Below are 20,924 nucleotides of genomic sequence, written 5' to 3' on the forward strand. Positions count from 1 at the left end.
GATATATATTATTATTTTAAAGGAAGTGATAATCTGCATTATACATAGTTTGGATTTTTCTGTGATCAAGTAGGAAAGTGCGACATCTGTCGTGTCCTTTGGAATATTTTAGAAGACTAAATAGAAGACTAGAAATGTCTCAAAACTTGAAAGGATATGGTTATTTACATCAAATGTTAGAATATTCCTTCTTCGAATGGACCCTCTAAATATTTTCTTCATTTGTCTTTTTGGGTTTTCTTATACTTCACAGAGAATACAGTGGTAACTTCTCTGATTTATATTGTTTTCTTGCCTTTACAAATGTTGACAGGTATTTCGTGATAGGCTAAAATTGCGTATGTATCCATTTTGGAACTTTCTTTAGCTATCTTACATTTTAGTAGGCACTTAACTTGCTTATGAGAAGATTACTTCAAGAAGACAGTAACTTAGCCCCCCAAAAATGGGTATTTATTTTCCCTTTGTGCATACCAACACTCTTAGAACAATGTAAGAGCATCTATTGTACCTCTAAAAAAAAAAGGTGAAAAACTTGTGGAATTGCACGTGAAGAATTTCACAACTAAATTACTTGAGGAATCCAAAAAACAGTTTTGTAGGTAGCATTCTCAGATTAACAGAGGAATAATTTACTGATGTCCAACGGAATTCACCAACTCTTGTATTTTATACCTCCATGACTTTGATACCTGCATCCCCTTTGTCCAAAACACCTTTTTTTCCCCTTCTCTACCCAGCAAAGCCCTATGTGGTCATCCAAGTCTCACCTCAAGCATTACTGACTGCAGAGAACTACCCCTAACACCATCTCCTATCCTTGCAGAATATTCCATGCCTGTTGCTATTATAGCACTTATCACACTGTAATATAATTGTTCTTCTTGTCTCCAACCCCCACTAGACATTAAGCTCCTTGAAGATAGGAACTGCATCTTTCTTGTCATTGTTTCCTCTAGACCTAGCTTAGTACCTGGCACCTGATCATTGCTAATAAATGTTTGATGAGTGTATGAATAAGTGAATGAATGATTTTACTAAAGGTATCAATCAACTTGAAAATTTTTATATAGTCATTTGCCATTTTCATGGAATCTGTATTTGTGAATTCATCTACTCACTAAAATACATTTGTAACCCCCAAATCACTAGAGTGCTTCATCTGCAGACATGTCCAGAGGGGTGAAAAATTTGAGTTGCCTGACATGGATGTTTCCAGTTAAGGTCAACAAGGCAACACTCTGCCTTCTTATTACAGCTTGTTCTATAAGCAAGTGTTCTTTTCACAGTGATTTTGCTATTTTAAATGGCCCCCAAATATAGTGCTGAAGTGCTGTCTAATGCTTCTAAGAGCAGGAAAGCTGTGTTGTGCATTACAGAGAAAATACATGTGTTAGACAAGCTCCATTCAGGCATAAGTGCTAAAATTACTGGCCATGGGAATATTAGTGCTTGATACCTAATAGGTATAGGGCTTCTTTTGGGGTGAAAAAAAATGTTCTAAAATTGATTGTAGTAATTGTTGCTTAACTTTGTGGATATGGTACATTTAAACGAGTGAACTATATGTCATGGGATTTATATCTCACTAAGTTATTTATAAAACACATACACACACTCACACACATGCATGCAGATTGTTGGCCCTTCCCCAGAGTTTCTGAGGATCCAAGAATTTGCCTTTCTTACAAGTTCCCCAGTGATACTGCTATTGCTGTGTGGGGACTGTATTTTAAGAACCATTGCCCTAGGAATCCTGTAGAAATAGACTCAGAAAATGGGCAGAGTAGAGGTGAGCTAAACACTAGCCAGAACCACAAGCAAAACTGTGCCACAGAATGATTATGCTGGGCACCCAGTTACTACTAACGCTGAGCACTGAGTGCTGTTGCTCCTGTGACCACAGCACTGAACCGGCCTGGAGCGCTGCCTGCTGGCACCTCTGCCATTCCTGCCCTGGGAGATAATTTTGCCACTTAAATGTTTTCAAGCATGGTAACATTTTCAACTGTGTTTGGGTTAAAGTTAAATTATCTCTAAAAAAACCTATTGAAATAACTATACTGACTATAAGGCATTTATGTTTTTAGATTATACTGAGTGTAGACTGACTGTAAAGCAATTATCTAACCTTTTTTTTTTTTTCTTTTTTCTGTTCAGCCACTTTTCCAGGTATGTGGGAGAGAACAATAACGATAGGAAGTGCTGGAAAGACTTTCAGTGTCACTGGCTGGAAGGTAAGATGAAGAAGAATTTAACTGTTTGAAAACAGGCCTGTATTTTACTTCTTGTAGAGTTTTTTGTGTTTTAAATGCATAGATATTCAGTTTACCCAGGGTTTTATACTTACTGATCTGCTTATTTACTCATTCAGTTTTCATATTGGCCTTTATCCTTTTTGAGACTTAATCATTCCTTTAAAAGTAAGAAAAATTAGGTAATTTTTTAATTTTATAAGTAACCAACTAATGGTACTCTTTTCTTTGCAAAGAATGTTCAGATTACTGTATATTAATATAAAAGGAGAAAAAATAATAGCTAACATTTTGGCACTTACTATGTGTCAGGTTCTAAGAGCTTTCCACATACTGATTCCTTTCATTCTCATAACCACATTATGAGGTGGGTATAATTTATTATTCCCATTTACAGACAATAAAACTAAAGTACAGAGAAGCTAAGTAACTTGCCTAAGGTTACCTTGCTAATGAATTCGAATTCAAGCCAGGACAGGAAGTCTAGGTTCAGAATCCACACACTTAACCACTGCACTATGTAGTACAATCACAATTGATCCAATTGAAACTTGGTTATCTTCCAACTTCACCTCTTCTAAACTTGGCTAAGAAGCAGACAGTATCAAAAATGAGGGCTGGAGAACCAAATTATGGAAGACTCCCTTACGGCCCTCATTCAGAGTTACTTTTACCTATATTGAAGTCAAACAAGTTTTTTTTTTTTTTTTTTTTTTTTTTTGTGGTATGCGGGCCTCTCACTGTTATGGCCTCTCCTGTTGCGGAGCACAGGCTCCGGACGCGCAGGCCCAGTGGCCATGGCTCACGGGCCCAGCCGTTCTGTGGCATGTGGGATCTTCCCGGACCGGGGCACAAACCCGCATCCCCTGCATCGGCAGGCGGACCCTCAACCACTGCGCCACCAGGGAAGCCCAAAGTCAAACAAGCTTTTTACTGGTTATTAGACCTCCAGAATATTAGAAGTAGCAAATCAAAGAGGGGGGAAGATAATAATGATTGCAGGCACTGTTTACCTTCTGAAGGCAGAATTTAGTGACTCCAGTTGGAAACTATTCTACAAAATGATCAGGGTTGAAATGTTTCTAACTACTAAGACTACACTACTTTCATAGTGTGAGCATTCTAGAAATGCATATATCTAATAATTACATTAAGCTTACCTACTCTATCAAATTTGGTACTTACAATTAGATTCATTTTTCAAATCTAATTTTCTTTTCCAGCTTGGCTGGTCCATTGGTCCTAAACATTTGATAAAACATTTACAGACAGTTCAACAAAATACCGTTTATACTTGTGCGACTCCTTTACAGGTAGGCCTTATAGTAATTTGGGGCTGATGCATGGTCTTTGGGTGGAGGTGTTAGTTTTATGTTGTGTACTTGAATTGGCTTCATTCCTCCCTTCATGTCCTTTTTGAGCAGGGCTTCTAGTATACTTTGGAAATTTAGGAGCAAACACAAACTCATTGCTATCAAGAATAGTTTTGTTTTTAATACATGATGTTTTAACTTTAAACATTCATACATTGCTGGTGGGATTACAAAGTACTGCAGACTCTCTGGAGGACAGTGACAGCCCCAAGCAAAATTAGAGATATATGTGCTCTGTGAAGCAGCAATGTATCCTCTGGGAATTTACCTTTAGGTATTATCTGCACACTTAAGCTCTATGTATATGACCATTCATTGAGGAAGATAGGGGATAGTCCATCTATAGACAATTGGTTAAATAAACTATGGTCTGTCTAAACGTTTAAATGTTATATGACTGTTATTAGTTTCCTATTTCTTGGTGCCGAATTACCACAAACTTAGTGGCTTAAAACAACACAAATTTTTTATCTTACAGTTCTGGAGGTCAGAAGTCCAAAAGGGTCTTATGGGGCTAAAAGCAAGGTGTTGGCCTTGCTGCATTCCCTCTAGAGGCTCTAAGGGAGAATCTGCTCCTTGTCTTTTGCAGCTTCTTGGGGCTGCTCACATTCCTTGGCTTGTGGCTACATCATTGCAACCTCTGCCTCTGTCAATACATGTCCCTCTGTGACACTAACTCTCTTGCCACCTTCTTTCCCTTATAAGGATGCTTGTGATTACATTAGGCCCACAGATAATCCAAGATAACCTCTCCATCTCAAGATCTTAACTTAAATCACATTTGCAAAGTTAATTTTACCATGCAAGGTGACATATTTACAGATTCTGGATTTTAAGACATGGACATCTTTGGGGACCATTACTGTATCACCATGGCTGTTTAAAAGTGAAAAGAAAAGAAAGGAAAGGGAAAGAAAGAAAGAAAAAAAAAACGAACGAGGAAGCTCTATAATTACTGACATGGAAAGATTTCCAGGATATATTATAAAGTAAAAAAAGCAAGATACAGAGCAGTATATATTTATGCTATATTCTGTATAAGAAAGGGGGGAAACGATTTGCTTCTATTTTCTTAAAGGATCTCTGGAAGAATCCGTAAGAAACTAGTAAACGTGGCTATTTGTAGGGGTAAGGGGGGAATAGATGAAATTAGTAGATAGGGTCAGGGGTGGGTTGCAAGACTTTTTATATTTTCTATTTTTTTAATATCTGTAAAACAGGGATCTGTGTACTATTACTTTGTGAATAATCAGAACACTGAGAAAAAATTTATTTTTTTGGAAGGCAGTTAAAAGGTCAAAACAGTAAAATATGTTGGCTACAATAAACTTTTTTCCTCCCGTCAAAAATACCTACTAAAGGAGAAAAGAAATCCTAATTTAAAATTCTTTTTCCAGTGACTCTCTGAAGTGATATATGATGATAAAGCCTAGTCAGACATTGGTTTTATTATATTTTAAACATATTTCATCCTCTCAAAATAGATCCATTCACCTATTCAGTAAATATTTACTGAGCATTAGAGATACAGCAGTCAAAAATTCCTGCCCTTCTGGAGCTGACAGCCTTGTGGGGGAGTGCAGATCAAAAACAAGTAAATGTCCTAATAACATAATATGTCGGATGTTGATAGAAGCAATGGAGAAGAATAAAATACAGATGAAGAAGAATATAAAGTGCTAATGGGGAAAATACACAATGTTAAAAGGAGTAGTCTTTGAAAGCCTCACTGAGAAGGTGACATTTGAGCTGAGAACCGAAGGAGGTTAAGTAGTCACATGGTTAACTAGAGAAGAGCCTTACAGACTGAGAAAACCAGTACAAGGCCCTAGGGCAGGCAGTTTCTACCAGTGAAAAGCACAAAGGCTGGGACGGGATGATCAAGGGAGAAGAATAGGAGGGAATAAATCAGAGAGGTAGCTGGGAGCCAGATCGAGTAGGGATCTGTTTGTCACCGTAAAGCCTGGGTGAGATAGGAAGCCACTGGAGAGTTTTGAGCACAGGAGTAACATGATCTAACTTGTGTTATCAAAGGGACTCTAGCCGCTTTGTTGAGTTAGCAGACTATTGAAATGATCCAGGAGAGGGACAGCAATGGACTGAACCCATATGGGGATGGTAGGAGTGGTAGGTAGTGATTGGGTTCTGCATATACTTTGAAGGTAGAGCTGACAGTATTGGCCAGTGGATCACATGTGGGGTGTGAGACAAGAGGAGTCCAGTATAATTTTACGGTGAGGACAGATGTTTATGTCTCCTGGGCTTTGAATTTTCTAGGCAATATCTCTTACTATAGGGAATAATAAGTTACTGAGGAAAAGAAAGATTCATCTAAGAACCTAGAACATGTTTTTCTGAACTATCTTATTCTCCATTTCAGCTAAGTGCTTGTTTCTTTCCCATGCCCTCAGACAGCCATGTTTGGAAACTGGAAACATAGATTCCAATGGTGAACCACAGATTCTGAGGCTGAAGCAACTGATCCTTATTTATCCAAGATTTTTTTTTAGTTCTGGGGAGTTATTATTATTGCTGTTTTCCGGTTGAATGTTGTTGACATGCAGTCTTCTCTGTGATTTTGCCCTTCTCCGTCTCAGTGTTTTCTCTTGCCATGCTATCTCTCTTGCTACCCTTCAACCACACCAGACTTCTCAGTTCTTCCAGCAGAACAAATTATATCCTGATCTTTTCATCTGTTTGTTTTCTTTTTCATTCCTCTCACATGTCCCTGCCAATACACACTAATTGGAATCTCCATAAAGGCAAGGACCATGTTTATCTTGTTTATCATTATATTCCCAGTATTTATCACAATGCCAAGTTTAACATAGATACTCAACATATATTGACTGAGTGAATGAATTTATCCTTTAGTTCTTGCTGTCTCTTGGTTCTGATCAATTTCCTTAAAATTTGGCAATTTTGTTCTGCCCCTCTGTCTCTTAACTGTCCCGGGTTCTTGATTATTTGTTTGGATCTCCTTGTTTGCTCTGAGAACTGGTATTTCTAAGTTCACGTACCAAATTTCTGCCCTCCTTCTTGTACACATCCTTGTTTTCTATGCATGCCCTGATTTGGACTTCTTTATCTGTTCCTGACCTGTTGCCTTCTAAGACACCTGCCTGATCTAAACAACACAGGCTTTTTTGTTTGGCCTTTCTCTTCTGACTTTCCTGAAGAATGGTAGAGAAGTAACTCCACATGCCCCAGAAACTCATTTCTAACCCCTGTGGGACTTAGACCTCCTTCCTGGGATGTGAATGATTAGAGCAGGGATGTGCACACTTACGAGGAATGACACAGTGGGTCAACTTTCATTTACGCTACCTCGTCCTGCAAGGTAATGGGGAAATGCTGGCTTGTTCATCATTTCTCTGGTCATCTTTCAGACTTAGATCTAGCAAGTAACTCTAAAGCTAACCTCAATAGAAAACAACGATGTCTTTTCATTGCCAAGTAAGCCATCTTTATATACTACAGTCAGCCCTCCCTATCCATGGGTTCTATATCCATGGATTCAACCAAAGACTGTGGATCCACAGTTGGTTGAAATTCACAGACGCAGAACCCAGGGATACAGAGAGCTGAGTGTATTATGGATACTTGAGCAACCATGGATTTTGGTATCTGCAGGAATCCTGGAACCAATCCCCCGTGAATACGAAGGGACAACTGTACCTCTGTTTCAGTTTGGATATTCATGGTTCATTCTCAGCTCTTCACATTAGATTTAATCATTTCCATGTAACTGATTCCTCCATTAATCTGTAGAAATTCACATAGGTTCACAGGAATTCAACTGTAATTCCCTGAATGACTTTTTGCCAACAATCTTTATTTATTATACCAATAAATTCTGCAGTAAATAACATTACCATATTTCCTTTCCACATTTTTCAATCTTAATATACAGGAAGCTTTGGCTCAAGCTCTTTGGATTGACATCAAGCGCATGGATGACCCAGAATGCTACTTTAATTCTTTGCCAAAAGAGTTAGAAGTGAAAAGAAATCGCATGGTACATTTACTTGAAAGTGTTGGCCTAAAACCCATAGTTCCTGATGGGGGATACTTCATCATTGCTGATGTGTCTTTGCTAGGTTTGTAAAGGTTTTTATTATTTCAAACATACAGAAACTTAAGAGTGAAATTGTATCAGAATTATGAAGAAAAGATTGGTGTCAAAGCCATATCAGCATTTCATTTATGGAAAAATGGATTTCCACAGTGTCAGTCATCTACAGTCATCTTGATGATTAGGTTCTTAACCTTAAATATGACTGTTGTTACATGGTTTGGAGTCGTTTGTTCTAGATATTCTATTAAGCATAGAATTTGCTGTCATCTTGTTCTGGTATGTAATTTAAAACACAGGTACATGAAATAATATATGTTCCTTGTGTTCCTTTTAGTAAAATTTTAGTTTCCTTTTTACTTAAAAAAATATGATTTCTGGAATATTGATGCTATTGAGGAATACTTGTCATTTTAGAGTATACTGAAATGAAGTTAAGAAGGAACGTAACATTTATTGAAGGTCTACTACATGCCAAGCACTTTCAGACACTCTTTTGGAAAAAAGCATTGTTTGCTCCATTTTTAAGGTCATGAAGACTTAGAAAATATTAAATAACTTGCCTGAAGTCAGACAGCTAGATTCCAAATAGTTCTGTCTCCAAAAAGCAATGGCCTTTATATTACCTGAAGCTGTTATATGTAATTCTGACATGCCACACAAATCTAAAGTTAGAAGCATGATAATGTTTTATGTATAACATCTTTCTTCCCCCAAATTCTAGTGTTAGTCATAGTAAATTTAAGGGCATAATTTATTTTGACAGAAATTATATAAATTACAGCCATTCTTAACAGTTTTAAATATTTTAAGGTTTTATTATAATGAAGTGATATGCCACCAAACTTGAAAAGTCTTTTAAATATACCAAATTTTATAAAGCTAGAAACTTTCAATTTTATAACAAAACAGTGATTGTTATTTCCTCATTTGTCATGAGAGAAGCAGAGGCCATGGTGACCAGAGGTTCTTGTTCTGCTGTTACCAGAGAGCTATATTTGTCAGGCTCCCAAGCTCCATTCTTATATAAAACCCTTTATAATGTTCTATATTCTAAGATTTGGAAATCACCTTCCCTGTACTGGGCCTAAATGTGCAGCTCATTTCATGCAATGATAAAAAGAAATAGCAGTTTTCGTCTGTTTAGGAGAAAATTATTTTATCTGCTTCCAACAAGAATTTGAGTTAATTCATATTTAAAGTCTCCTATGCAATAATATGTAAGTAGAAATATTCATATATCAATGTAACATGGAGTGGGAGAAGCAAATAGTTTAGTCACCTAGGTTCATATGGTAGTTGACCCTAGAATAATGCAGGGTTAGTGGTGCCAACTCTCTGTACAGTTGAAAATCCGTGTATAACTTATAGTTGGTCTTCCGTATCTGAGGTCCCTCTGTACATGCAGTCCCTCCTTATCCAAGGTTCTACATAAGTGTAGAACCAACTCTGGATTGTATAGTACCATGATATTTACTATTGAAAAAAAAATCTGTGTATAAGTGGATTTATGCAGTTCAAACCTGTGTTGTTCAAGGGTCAGCTGTATTGTAATTAGCATTAACTTGAGTCCAAACTTCATGGCAGCAAAGGCAAATAGAAAAATGGAATTAGTTACATAATTCTTGGATAAAAGTAAACTTAACAGCTTTTAGATAAGCTTTTAGATAAGAATAAGTCTTTTCTAGAACCAAACTAAAAGGCACTTAGCACATTTTGACATTAAACATCAAAAGGACAGTAATGCAACCTTTGCTTGCATTAAGCTCTTAAACAGTTTCTCATTCTATCCTTAGTTGATCCAGCCTGCATGTAATACTGATTTAGGTCCTAGATCTTGAACTAGTGTGGTTGTAATAGGAGCAGAAAGGATTTGGGCTATAAAACCTTTAATGATGATGGGGAAAAAAGATGTGTGTTATTTATGGTCCTCCTTCACCTGTGTGAGAAAAATGTTAGTATCTATAGGACCCTTCTACATATGAAGATGAAGTTCATTTTATTTTACTCTTTCATCTTCTCAGATTGATTTGAGTGTAGAAATTCTTCCATATACTAGAGGTTGGTCCCACAATTTGCTAAAGACAGAAGCAAGAAACAACACTTTCACTTGATGGTAGCTTAAAAATAAAAATGAGCCATAAAATTCATGGACATAGTAACTCTCTTTAAAACTATAGCAATGGCTAACTGGTTAATATTTTTTGAGCATTTATGATCTAGTAGGTATTATGCTAAGAGCTTTACAAATATCACAATTCTCACAAAAGCCCTATGAGATTGGTGCTATTATATCCCCATTGATAGTTGAGAAAGACGAGATAGAAAATCAAGAAATTTACTGAAGTTAATCAACTAATAAGTAGCAGAGCTGGGCTCTGAATCCAGAGATGCATGTCCTAACCAGTGAACTTATCTTTTTTCTGCTATACTAGGCAACTTTCCTGACAGGTGAGCATCATCCTAGAACTAAAAAGGGAAACATTTGACTAGAAGACAAGATTACAAATAAGAAGATTATTACAGTAGTTCTAGTGAGATAAGGTCCAAAATTAGGGAGGAGATAGTGTGAATGCAACAACCTATTTTGATTCTCATAGGTTACTTAAATAAGCTAGTGCTATTATAATATGGTTCAAATTCCTACCTTCAATAAAGAAATATTTAGTTTTTTTGAGAATCTCTGACTCAAGCATTCAAAAGAAGTAGATTCCAACTTTCTCCTAACTATAGTCTTTAGAATTGTATTTATTCCCTTATTTTTCTTTGAGCACCATGGCAATAAATTTCTCTTTTCTAAGCGTTACAAGAATGAGTAGTTGTCATACTGAGTGAAGTAAGTCAGACAGAGAAAGACAAATATATGATATCGCTCATATGTGGATTCTAAAGAATGGTACAAATGAACTTATTTACAAAGAGAAATAGAGTCACAGATGTATAAAACAAACGTACGGTTACCAAGGGGGAAAGCAGGCGTGGAGGTGGGGGGGATAAGTTGGAAGAATTGGGATTGACATATACACACTACTATATATAAAATAGATAACTAATAAGGACCTGTTGTATAGCACAGGGAACTCTTCTCAATATTCCATAATGACCTATATGGGAAAAGAACCTAAAAAAGAGTGGATATATGTATACATATAACTGATTCACTTTGCTATACAGCAGAAAGTAATACAACATTGTAAATCAACTATACCCCAATAAAAATTTTTTTAAAAAAAGAATAAATGAGTAGTACAGCCTGTGTCAATTACAGTTAGTAAGTACCCTCCTGTTCTTTCTTCTACTGCTGTAATCACTCCTTTCTCCAGGTTACCTTTGAGTATGCTACTATTGTGTACTTGTCACTTGGAGTTTTCACATAATTTACAGTTAGACTCTATTTTAAGTTGTCATTTTGTTAGAGCCAAATCTGAGTTAAACACACATACATACTTATGACTTGAAATAGTAATTTAACTTCTTCATTTGTAAAATGAGGATTGTTGCTTCTGTCAGAATTGTAGGACAAATAAATGAGAGAATCATGTAACATGCTTAACAAATAGTAATAAATGGTAGAGTATTATTAGCATTATTATATGGAAATTTTACATTCTTAAAGCACAGGAGAAAACTGAAATACAATCATTAAGGAAAACCATATTAAGTCATTTAAAAAAAATACAGGTGAAACTTTCTTCAATGTCAAGGTTTTTACACTGTTAATTTGAAGGGACCCAGGAGTATTTAGTGAATAAAAGAAAAAAGGTAAAGGTAACTGCCTCAATTTATTTTGAGTAATAAATTGTAAACTTTCATTGATTACAGTAGCCATCAATGTTTGTTGCTTTGGGGCATTCAAACAGATCTTGAGTACAAGTCAATAAAATCGAAACAATATGAAATGTAGATTGCTGAATCTGAATGCCAGAGAAATATCTTGCCCAGACCTTAAAGCAAGATTGGAACAAGAGATAAGTATAAGAATACATATTTGCAGTTTTTCACCAAATTTAAAAGAAAATATTTTTAAGCATAATGTTTGGAAGAGGAAACAATAAAGATATCACTTGGGAGAACTACATAGGCATTTTCCCTTCATTAATAATGAATAATATTAACTTATTCATTCTACAAATATGCTTTTCATTACTTATATGCTAGACTCTGACCTAGGAGATGGGGATAGTGATAGATTGCAATACCCCCGTGGAGCTTACAATTTAATAATGAATTACCATTTGGAGACATAATTATTACAGATGAGTACTCTAAATTTAGGTGTTATTTCCTTAATAATGATCATAGAGGCTTATATTATTTTTAAACGGAAAGGCAACACTCTTCTTTGTCCTTCCCTTTTCCTACTCTCTTCCAATGCTAAAAGCTATATACACAAGCATGATCAATCAGATGTATATGTGAGTACTGCCTTAGAGTATCAGTAAAGCTTCTCTGTGAATTCCTTACTTCCCACCACACCACGCAGTATGAATCCAGCATGAGAACATTTCGAGAGAAAATTTTGAATCTTGATAGACAGATGAAATGCACATTGCCTCAGATGTAATACATAGGCCATCCAATTTTTATTGTTGTTTTAGATACAGACCTTTCTGATATGAAGAACAGCAATGAACCTTATGACTATAAATTTGTAAAATGGATGACTAAAAATAAGGTAATGTTTATTGGCCTTTGCAATATTGTGCTAAATGTTATAATTTATGAAGGAAACCTGCTGACATGCTTTGAAAACTGTTAACTGTAGTTTTGTTACATGATATTCTACTCATAGCTATTTGGAAGATTTTATTTTATTTTATTTTATTTTTGGCTGCGCTGCATGGCTTACGGGATCTTAGTTCCCTAACTAGGGATTGAACCTGGGCACTTGGCAGTGAAAGTGTGGAGTCCTAACCACTGGACCACTAGGGAATTCCCTGGAGGATTTTTAAAAAATTTTTCTTTTGGAAATTATTGTGAATATTTAGAAATATCTATTTGTTTTTAATGTTTATACTCCAAAAATTAATATTTAAAGTGTAAGTAGTTTTCCTGTTTTTCCTATTTTATATTCCTATTTGTTTTTCAGAAATTGTCAGCCATCCCAGTTTCAGCATTCTGTAATGCAGAGACCAAATTACAGTTTGAGAAATTTGTGCGATTTTGCTTCATTAAAGTAAGTTCCCTATTCTACTCAAAAACACATTTATAATGTCCTTCCTTCTGATTTATAAATCACCATTTTTTTTCTGTTGCTAGACATGATGTACTCATATGCAGTTTTTAATTTTTGGCTTGCTGCCATAAAATTAATCTACCAGAACAAAACTCAGCACTTTTTGAAGTTGAGCTTACTGGATTGCAATGTAATCAGACTCCTTACCTGTAACATTACAATGTCCAGCATGCAACCAAACGTTAATACACATGTGAAGACACAAGAAAATGTGACCCTTAATGAAAAGAAATGTGACTTCTATGCAGTCAATAGAAATAGATCTTAAGGTGACCCAGATGTAGGAATTATCAGACAAGGACTTTAAAGCAGATATTATAAATGTGTTCAAGAAATTAAAGGAAAATATGGTCATAATGAGTGGCTAGATTAATTAATTTTAAATTCTTAAAAAAGAACCAAATGGAACTTTAAGAATTTTAAAAAGTAATATCTGGGGCTTCCCTGGTGGCGCAGCGGTTGAGAGTCTGCCTGCTAGTGCAGGGGACACGGGTTCGAGCCCTGGTCTGGGAGGATCCCACGTGTCGTGGAGCAGCTGGGCCCGTGAGCCACAACTACTGAGCGTCTGGAGCCTGTGCTCCACAGCGGGAGAGGCCGCGATAGTGGGAGGCCTGCGCACCGCGATGAAGAGTGGCCCCCGCTTGCCAACTGGAGAAAGCCCTCGCACAGCAAAAATAAATAAATTAATTAATAAACTCCTACCCCCAACATCTTAAAAAAAAAGTAATATCTGATATGAAAAATATATGGGGCTAAACACAGAGGATCGAGGTTGTGAAAAAAAAATGGGTCCACCTGAATACAGATCCACAGAAATCATCCAATCAGAAAAAAGAGGGAAAAATTATTTTTGAAAAATAAGCAGAGTCTCAGATCTATGAGTCAGTGTCAAGTAATAATATACATGTAACTGGAGTATCAAAAAAAGAGAGAGAGAATGTGGCAGAAAAACTATTTTAAGAAATAATGGCTAAATTTTCCCCATATTTGGTGAAAAGCCACTTAGAGATCTAAAAATTCAGTGAGCCACACAGGATACAAATAAAAATCACATCTTGACACATCATAATCAAACTGCTGAAAACCAAAGATAATGATAAGATCTTGAAAGCAGCTGGAGAAAAACTATACCTCACATGCATGGGAGCAAAGGTACAAATGTTAACTAACTTCTTATCAGAAACAGCGGAGACCAGATTACAATGAAATGACACCTTTAAAGTGCTGAAATAAAAAATATGTCAGCCTAGAATTCTGTATCCAGGAAAATATCCTTTAAAACTGAAAACAGTATACATCCCTAGTAAATGAAAGCTAAGAGAATTCAGTACCATCAGATCTGTGCTAAAAATAATCTGAATTATTATTTGCTGTTTTTAACAATTTAGTGATAAGATGTTATCACTACTGAAAACAATCTTATGAAGCTTAAGGCACTCTCTATACCTGCACACTCATGTATAAGTCTAGACAGAATGATGTAAACACTGTTTTCAACTTTTAGAGCCATCCTATAGACAAACTATGGGAGACTTATCCAGAATAGAATATAAATCTTACCAGCATAACAATGTCAACATTTAATTGTCTGAAATGTAGAAGGAAGGGTAAGGCCATTAACACTCGCATCTTATAGTGGATCTAGAAACAGAGGTATATTATTTGAAGTTATAAACAGAACTAACAGAAGAAAAAAGTAGCATAAGACTTCCAGTTTTAGAATGGTAAACACGGCCCTTCCCCATTCTCTTCTTGGAAATTATTAAGGAAACAACTAGGAGAGTGGAAAACAAATCCACAAATCCCCCAGGAAGTGAGAAAGAGTTGCCAAATCAGTGAAGGTAATGGTAGAGGGAAGACACGAAGAAAGGCTTCTGCTTCTACATCTTCAGATTATAGACAGAGCCAACAGGTAGCCTACTCATTATCCAGAACAGCAGGAACAGTAAATGCACTGGTAGTGGGAACTTCTCCAGACCCATTTGGCCCCATGGAAGAGGCAGAGTAGAAACATACAGTCATGTCATCTAGCACCTGTGCAAACCAGGTGGAAAGAAAGGGCTGTATAGATTTGCTCTTCACCTCTGTCAGTTTTGCTAAAGCTGTGTTGAGGCAGTGTGGATACGTTAAATTGGAGGGAGCCAATTAAATTAGTTGGAAAGAAATAAAGTCTAAAAGAACTCCCTCTCTCTGAACTCTACATTAATCATATTTAACCTTGTGAGCCAGAGATAATTTCTACTCCCTTCTAGTGGTTCCCTGGATCTTCCTTTATACAAACCTGCAAATACATCTTCAGATCATAGACAGAGCCAGCAGGTAGCTTACTCATTACCCAGAACAATAGGAGCCATACGTAGGTGTGCTGGCAGTGGGAGCTTACAAAGAGAATTCAATCAAAGATGAGTAATTAAAAGGAACCAGCTATGAATCTAAAAAGATACTGTAAGGGGAAAAGGAGAAAGGTACAGTGAAAAACAATATCAGGCAGAGAATATTCAACCAAAAAAAGAAAAAAATGTTTACATAGAGCAAACCAAAAGTGTGATATTTCAAATTCAAAACATGTAAAACGAATTACAGCAGAGATTTTTAAAAGTTCAGGGAAGATAGAGTAAGATAATGTAAGAAGATGAAATGGCAGCTGTCAGAGCTCAGGTAAGAAATTGAAGGGAAAAAATAAAGCTATTGGTAATTGTAGTGACATTGGAAACAGCACAGAGAACACTAAATACTTCTGTAAGCACACTGAGGATTGAGAAGAGTGAGCAAAAAGAAGTAGAAAGGAACAAAGAATTTTTTTTTTGGCCGCACCATGTGGCTTGTGGGATCTTAATTCCCCAACCAGGGATTGAATCCGGGCCATGGCAGTGAAAGCGCAGAGTCTTAACCACTGGACCACCAGGGAACTCCCAGGAACAAAGAATTTTAAAATGTTAGAAAAATTACAGACGTGGAAGACAAATGAAATACCTAGAGTTCCTGGAGGGAGTGGTGAGGGGAGCCAGACCAATGGAACTGGGAAAGAATTGTATAGCTTTAGTTTGAGAATGCTTTCCATTGAAAACAAACAAATAAATCTAAAAATGGGAAGGGAATGGCTTGTCTCAGGGAACATTGTCACAGAATAACACTGAGATATGCCTTGTTTTAATCTATTGGACTTTATAAATGATCCGTTGGCATCTAGACAAGATGATCAAGGCCTCCATGGAGACAGGAGAGGAGGATCAGCGTGAACTCACCTCCTTTGCATCAGCATTCAATATTGGAAGATAGTGGGGCAACACCAAGAAGTCCCTGTAGGGAAAGCTGACACACCTCATCCAACCTCTTGGAAAAGCGAAAAATAAAAGGGTGGTAAAACGTGCCAAGAAAGTGGAAATTGAAAGAAAGCAGGTTGAATTTAGGGCAAAACAAACCAAAAGCAGCAGCACTTTACAATGATTATGGCTAAAGTCCTCAGTGGTTGTCAAATATATGAAAGGATGCTATACCTCACTCATAATAAGAGGAAAGAAAATAAAACTGCAGTGAAATTTTATTTTTTCTGATAATTTGGAAACAACCAAAACAACTGAAAAGTTTCATAAGATACTCTCATGCATTGATTGAGAGTACGAGTATAATGTGTAAAATCTCTGCAGTGGTTAGTATGAAAATGTATCATCCGAATATAAATGCACATATCTTCTGACCCAGCAGTTCTGCTTATAGGATTTTTTCCTGTGGATTTACTTGTACATTGAATGTCTTGTGTTCGAGGATTGTCAGTGAAACACTGTTTATAATATCAAAGGATTATAAACAAAATATTCACCAATGAAGGCTGTTTGAATAAATTATGTTACATTCACATCCATAAAAGTGTGAAGCAGCTCCATGGAGTGATAGAGCGTAAGCTAAAAGCAAGGAGCAGACCAGTTTGTGAGGAATACTATCATCTATATAAAAAGAAAAAGGGAGGGAGGGAGATAGAAGCTTTTAAGTGCCTAGACTGTCCCTGGGAGGAGACGTAATAAAATCCCAGCGTTGCCTCTGGGGAGAACTGAGTGGTGGAGGGAGATGGGTGGGAGGCTGGGTTACTTTAAAAATATATTTTGAAATATTCTTAATAAATAAGTTTGAAGAACTGTTTTTCCAAAGAATTTTATGTAAGTTCCTAACTTAATTATTGATTCCTCTATCACTCCCAAATACCTTATTATGTATTCCCCATTATACAACATTCTTCTACAGTATAACCATCAAAATCATGAACTTAACATTGCTATATCATTCTATCTAATCTCAGATCCAGTTCAAGTTTCACTAATTTCCCCAATAATGTCCTTTTTATAACAAACAACCAAGTAAATAAATCCAGGCCATAATCATGTCAGTCAGACAGACATCAGTCAGTCAGTCCAGGCCAGAATTGTGCATTGTATTTAGCTGTCATGTCTCCTTCAAGCTAGAATGGTTCCTCAGTTTTCCTTGACTTTCATGACCTTGATACTTCTGAAAATTGTTGACCAATTATTTTGAAGAAGGTCCCTCAACATTTGTTTGACATTTACTCGTGAATAGACTCAGATTATGCACCTTTGGTGGGAAACCGTGGAAGTGATGCTTTATTCACTGTCTTGCATCCTATCAGCACATGATTTTAGTTTTTCCTACTGCTTGTAATGTTAAATTTAATTACTTTATTGAGGTGGTGTCTGCCAGCCTTCTCTACTGTAAAGTTTCAGTTTTTCCCTTGATAAATAATGAATGTTTTGTGGTGAGGTACTTTGAGACTATGAAAATATTCCATCTCTCATCAAGCAATTTATTTATCTATTCATTCATATATGTAAGGACTCATGGATTCCTGTTTCATTCAGTGGGTTATAATTTATCGTTATTATTCCTTATTTTGATGCTCAAATTTCCCCAGATTTGGCCATTAGCAGCCCCTTTAAGCTGGCCTCTGTTTCCTTTGACATGTCCCCATCATTTTTTGAGCATTTCCTTACTTTCTGGCATAGCAGGATGCACCGGTTCATTTTGTCATTATCTAGCCCAACTTGGAATCACCTTTTAGTGGAGAATGGTATTAAGAAACCAAGATCTGGGCATTAGGAGTGCTCATTGCTGTTGGGGTATTAGTATTCCCAGGCCCTCCCAGGGGACAGACGTAGGGAATATGTAAATGTATATACATACATTCTATGTCTGTGTCTATTCTACTTATTTCGATGTCTATCTAAATATATTGAAGCCACCACAGAGTTTATTCTAGCTTTCACCCTATCCATATTTGTCCCTCCCTTCTTTGATAGTAAAACACCTGGCTCATCATGTAACCACTTCTTTAATCAGTACTTCTGTATGTGACCAGTCTCCTGTCAGTGCCACTGCCCCTCCACCCAGCCCCCCTGACAGGCAGCTTTTACCCTACTCAGGCGTTGACACCTCTACCAGGCTGCTGCCCCTGTCCCCTGTATGGCCACCATCCTCACCTCACCTGAGCTTCAGCACCCTGTGCTGACCTGCTGCTGTCACTCTCCTGTAGAGATACCCTCCTCTAAGTCTCCAAGGCCACCACTGTCACCCACTGCATAGAAGCCCTCCTCTTCCCTTACGGGCTGTGACACTCCATGCCTGTCTGCGTTGGCAGATACCTGCCTCATCCCCTCCAGGCTCCAAGCTGCTTGGAACCTCCCTGCCATACAGAGGCCTTGCTTACTTACCCCCCTCGACTCTGACACCCTGTTCCTGGTCAGTGCCACCACTGCCATCACCACCACATCATGCCACCAACATTGGAAAGTCTACTCACTCCACTCTGGCTGCAGCACCCTGCACCAGGCTGCCAAGGCTCCCCCTGCCCCCATACATGATCTCCTATTTCACTCAGCCCCACGTAATGGCTTTTGGACTAAATCACTCTGCAGAGATGGAACAGAAAGGAAAAGGAGAAGTAGAGAAAGCAGAAGAGGAAGTTTATCCATCAATTTAATGTTTTACCATGTGTAGGTATTACCTATTCAAAAAACAAATGCATTTTATCAATACAGTTGACCCTCAAACAGTGTGGGAGTTAGGGGCTTATAACTGTGAGACTTAGATGGGAGGGGGCAGAATAGTGTGAATGAACCAATTTTTCCTCATTCAGAGCAGAGAATGGTGAACATTGTCTGAAGTTGATAAATAAAAAATTAGAAACACACATTATTTAGATTTTAGTGACAACCACTAGAACTAAAACCAGAAATTGCCATAAATTGTTGTGTTGGGGGATGGTGGGAGTAGTAGGAAGGGGTGGGGAGGGAAGAAGCAGATGATTATTTTTCAGTGTAAACTCTTCTGTACTCTCTGACTTTTTTCTGTAATTGTGTATTAATTTATTCCTCCATTCTTGCTCCGCCTGGCATCCTCTGTGTGTTGGGAGCTAAGGGAGGGATTTTCTTCTGTTGTCTAGAAGCCTCTTTGAAAGAGGTCTGTGATTTTGAATACTTCCTACCCAAATGGACGAAACAGTGAATATGGATCCCATCAGCACATCCTTCAGACTCTCCTCCTGCATCAGTGTTACTTAGGAGTCTGGGTCTTTGGTGCTGCAGGCCACTTGGGCTGCCACAAGTGGTTATGAGTGAGGGTGTTCACACTGACGGACATGGTTTTGGCTGGGATCAGGTTAAACTGTTTTCAGTCTGAGCTGTATATACAGTTTGTCAATCTTTTTTTTTTTTTTTTTTTTGGTGATGCTCTTTGGCCCTATACTGGTTAATTTGTAGATTTCTTTGGTGTCAGGAAAGTAGTAATAAAGTGCCCTGAATTGGCAGCCAGCATCACAAAACAGCATGATGTAGTGATTGCTGTGATGCTTCTCTAGCTCCCCTAACATTGAATTCTTGTGAGGTTCATTCACTTTTCTAGCCTGACAGCAATGGGATATAGAATTATAAATAATTGGTTTGTTTGATTTGCTACTGGGCTCCTTAAAGAGCTCGGGACTTGTGTATTTGGCCACCAAGGCAAGGGATGTTGCTGTGTGTTCCTGCTCTGTGTTCCTGCTGAGATTAAGTGGCTTAATATGGGGCAGAGCTTCCAGTGACACAACCCAAGGTGTCCCCCGCCCCTACCCCCGCCCCATGAATGCTCTTGGGCTCTGTCTTAGCTGCAGAGGCCAAGGACTGGCTGGAGCCCATCTGGGCCCAGCTCAAGTTATCAGGAGTTGAGAAGCACTAGGTTCCCAAATCACTACATGACTGTTACGGATGGACTGATTTTGGTATATTTTTTACACTTAAATCTTTATTTCGTCTTGAATTTATTTTGATATGTAATGATGATTATTTCATTAATTTACAGAAAGACAGTACACTGGATGCTGCTGAAGAGATCATCAAGGCATGGAGTAGACAGAAGTTTTGATACATGCAAACTGCATTGTTTCTATTAAATGACCTAGTATGGAATTATTTAGTACTGCTACTTGCTGGGTATTGAAAAAAAAATTTCAGTACAAATGAAATTTAAAGGACTATTTCCATTGTTAATCCCACTCCTGACAATATTCAGGAGATCTGATTTTTTTTTCAGCTGAAATGTATTAAAACACCTTTTAGACCATTTTATGAATCAGTATAGTGCAGTGGTAAGAACTGTGAGATGCTGGTTGATGCTTAACCTCTCTGCGCTTCAGTTTCCTCATAAAAGGGGAATAAAAATAGCAACTACTTTATATGAAGTTTGTGAGTTGTTGTTTGTGAGGATGAAATGGTCTGATATATGTAAAGCCTGGCAAACAATAAGCACTCAGCTACTCTTGGCCAGTTTCACTTCTCTGCCATTGCGTGAAAACCCTTAACCAGTTACATCCCCTTCAACTCTGTACCTTTGCTTTGTCTCTACCCACCTGTAGTTCTCTCCCCTTCACTTACTAACGGCTTTGAACTTTGCTCATAGTTTTGCCTCTCTGTTGCAAGTACTGCCATCATCTGGGGTGGCTTCAA

The 20,924-nt window shown here is 37.4% G+C and overlaps 1 protein-coding gene across 10 annotated transcripts in view; it reads left to right on the forward strand.

The window, feature by feature from the left end:
* Positions 1–20,638, forward strand: part of KYAT3 (kynurenine aminotransferase 3) — a 54,092-nt gene extending 33,454 nt beyond the window's left edge. For 9 of the 10 annotated variants that reach the window (XM_082833136.1, XM_082833137.1, XM_082833139.1 and 6 more), the window contains 6 exons: positions 2,161–2,237; positions 3,479–3,568; positions 7,542–7,728; positions 12,302–12,378; positions 12,793–12,879; positions 20,281–20,638. In XM_082833136.1, coding sequence (XP_082689262.1) covers positions 2,161–2,237; positions 3,479–3,568; positions 7,542–7,728; positions 12,302–12,378; positions 12,793–12,879; positions 20,281–20,343 — 581 coding nt within the window. In that variant the 3' untranslated portion in view covers positions 20,344–20,638. The remainder of the gene's footprint in view (positions 1–2,160; positions 2,238–3,478; positions 3,569–7,541; positions 7,729–12,301; positions 12,379–12,792; positions 12,880–20,280) is intronic. The other variant, XR_014325984.1, reaches the window with a different exon arrangement.
* Positions 20,639–20,924: the final 286 nt, after the last annotated feature.

This window comes from Leucopleurus acutus (genome assembly GCF_964270905.1).
Source record: "Leucopleurus acutus genome assembly, chromosome: 2".
In the NCBI taxonomy this organism is placed as follows: domain Eukaryota; kingdom Metazoa; phylum Chordata; class Mammalia; order Artiodactyla; family Delphinidae; genus Leucopleurus; species Leucopleurus acutus.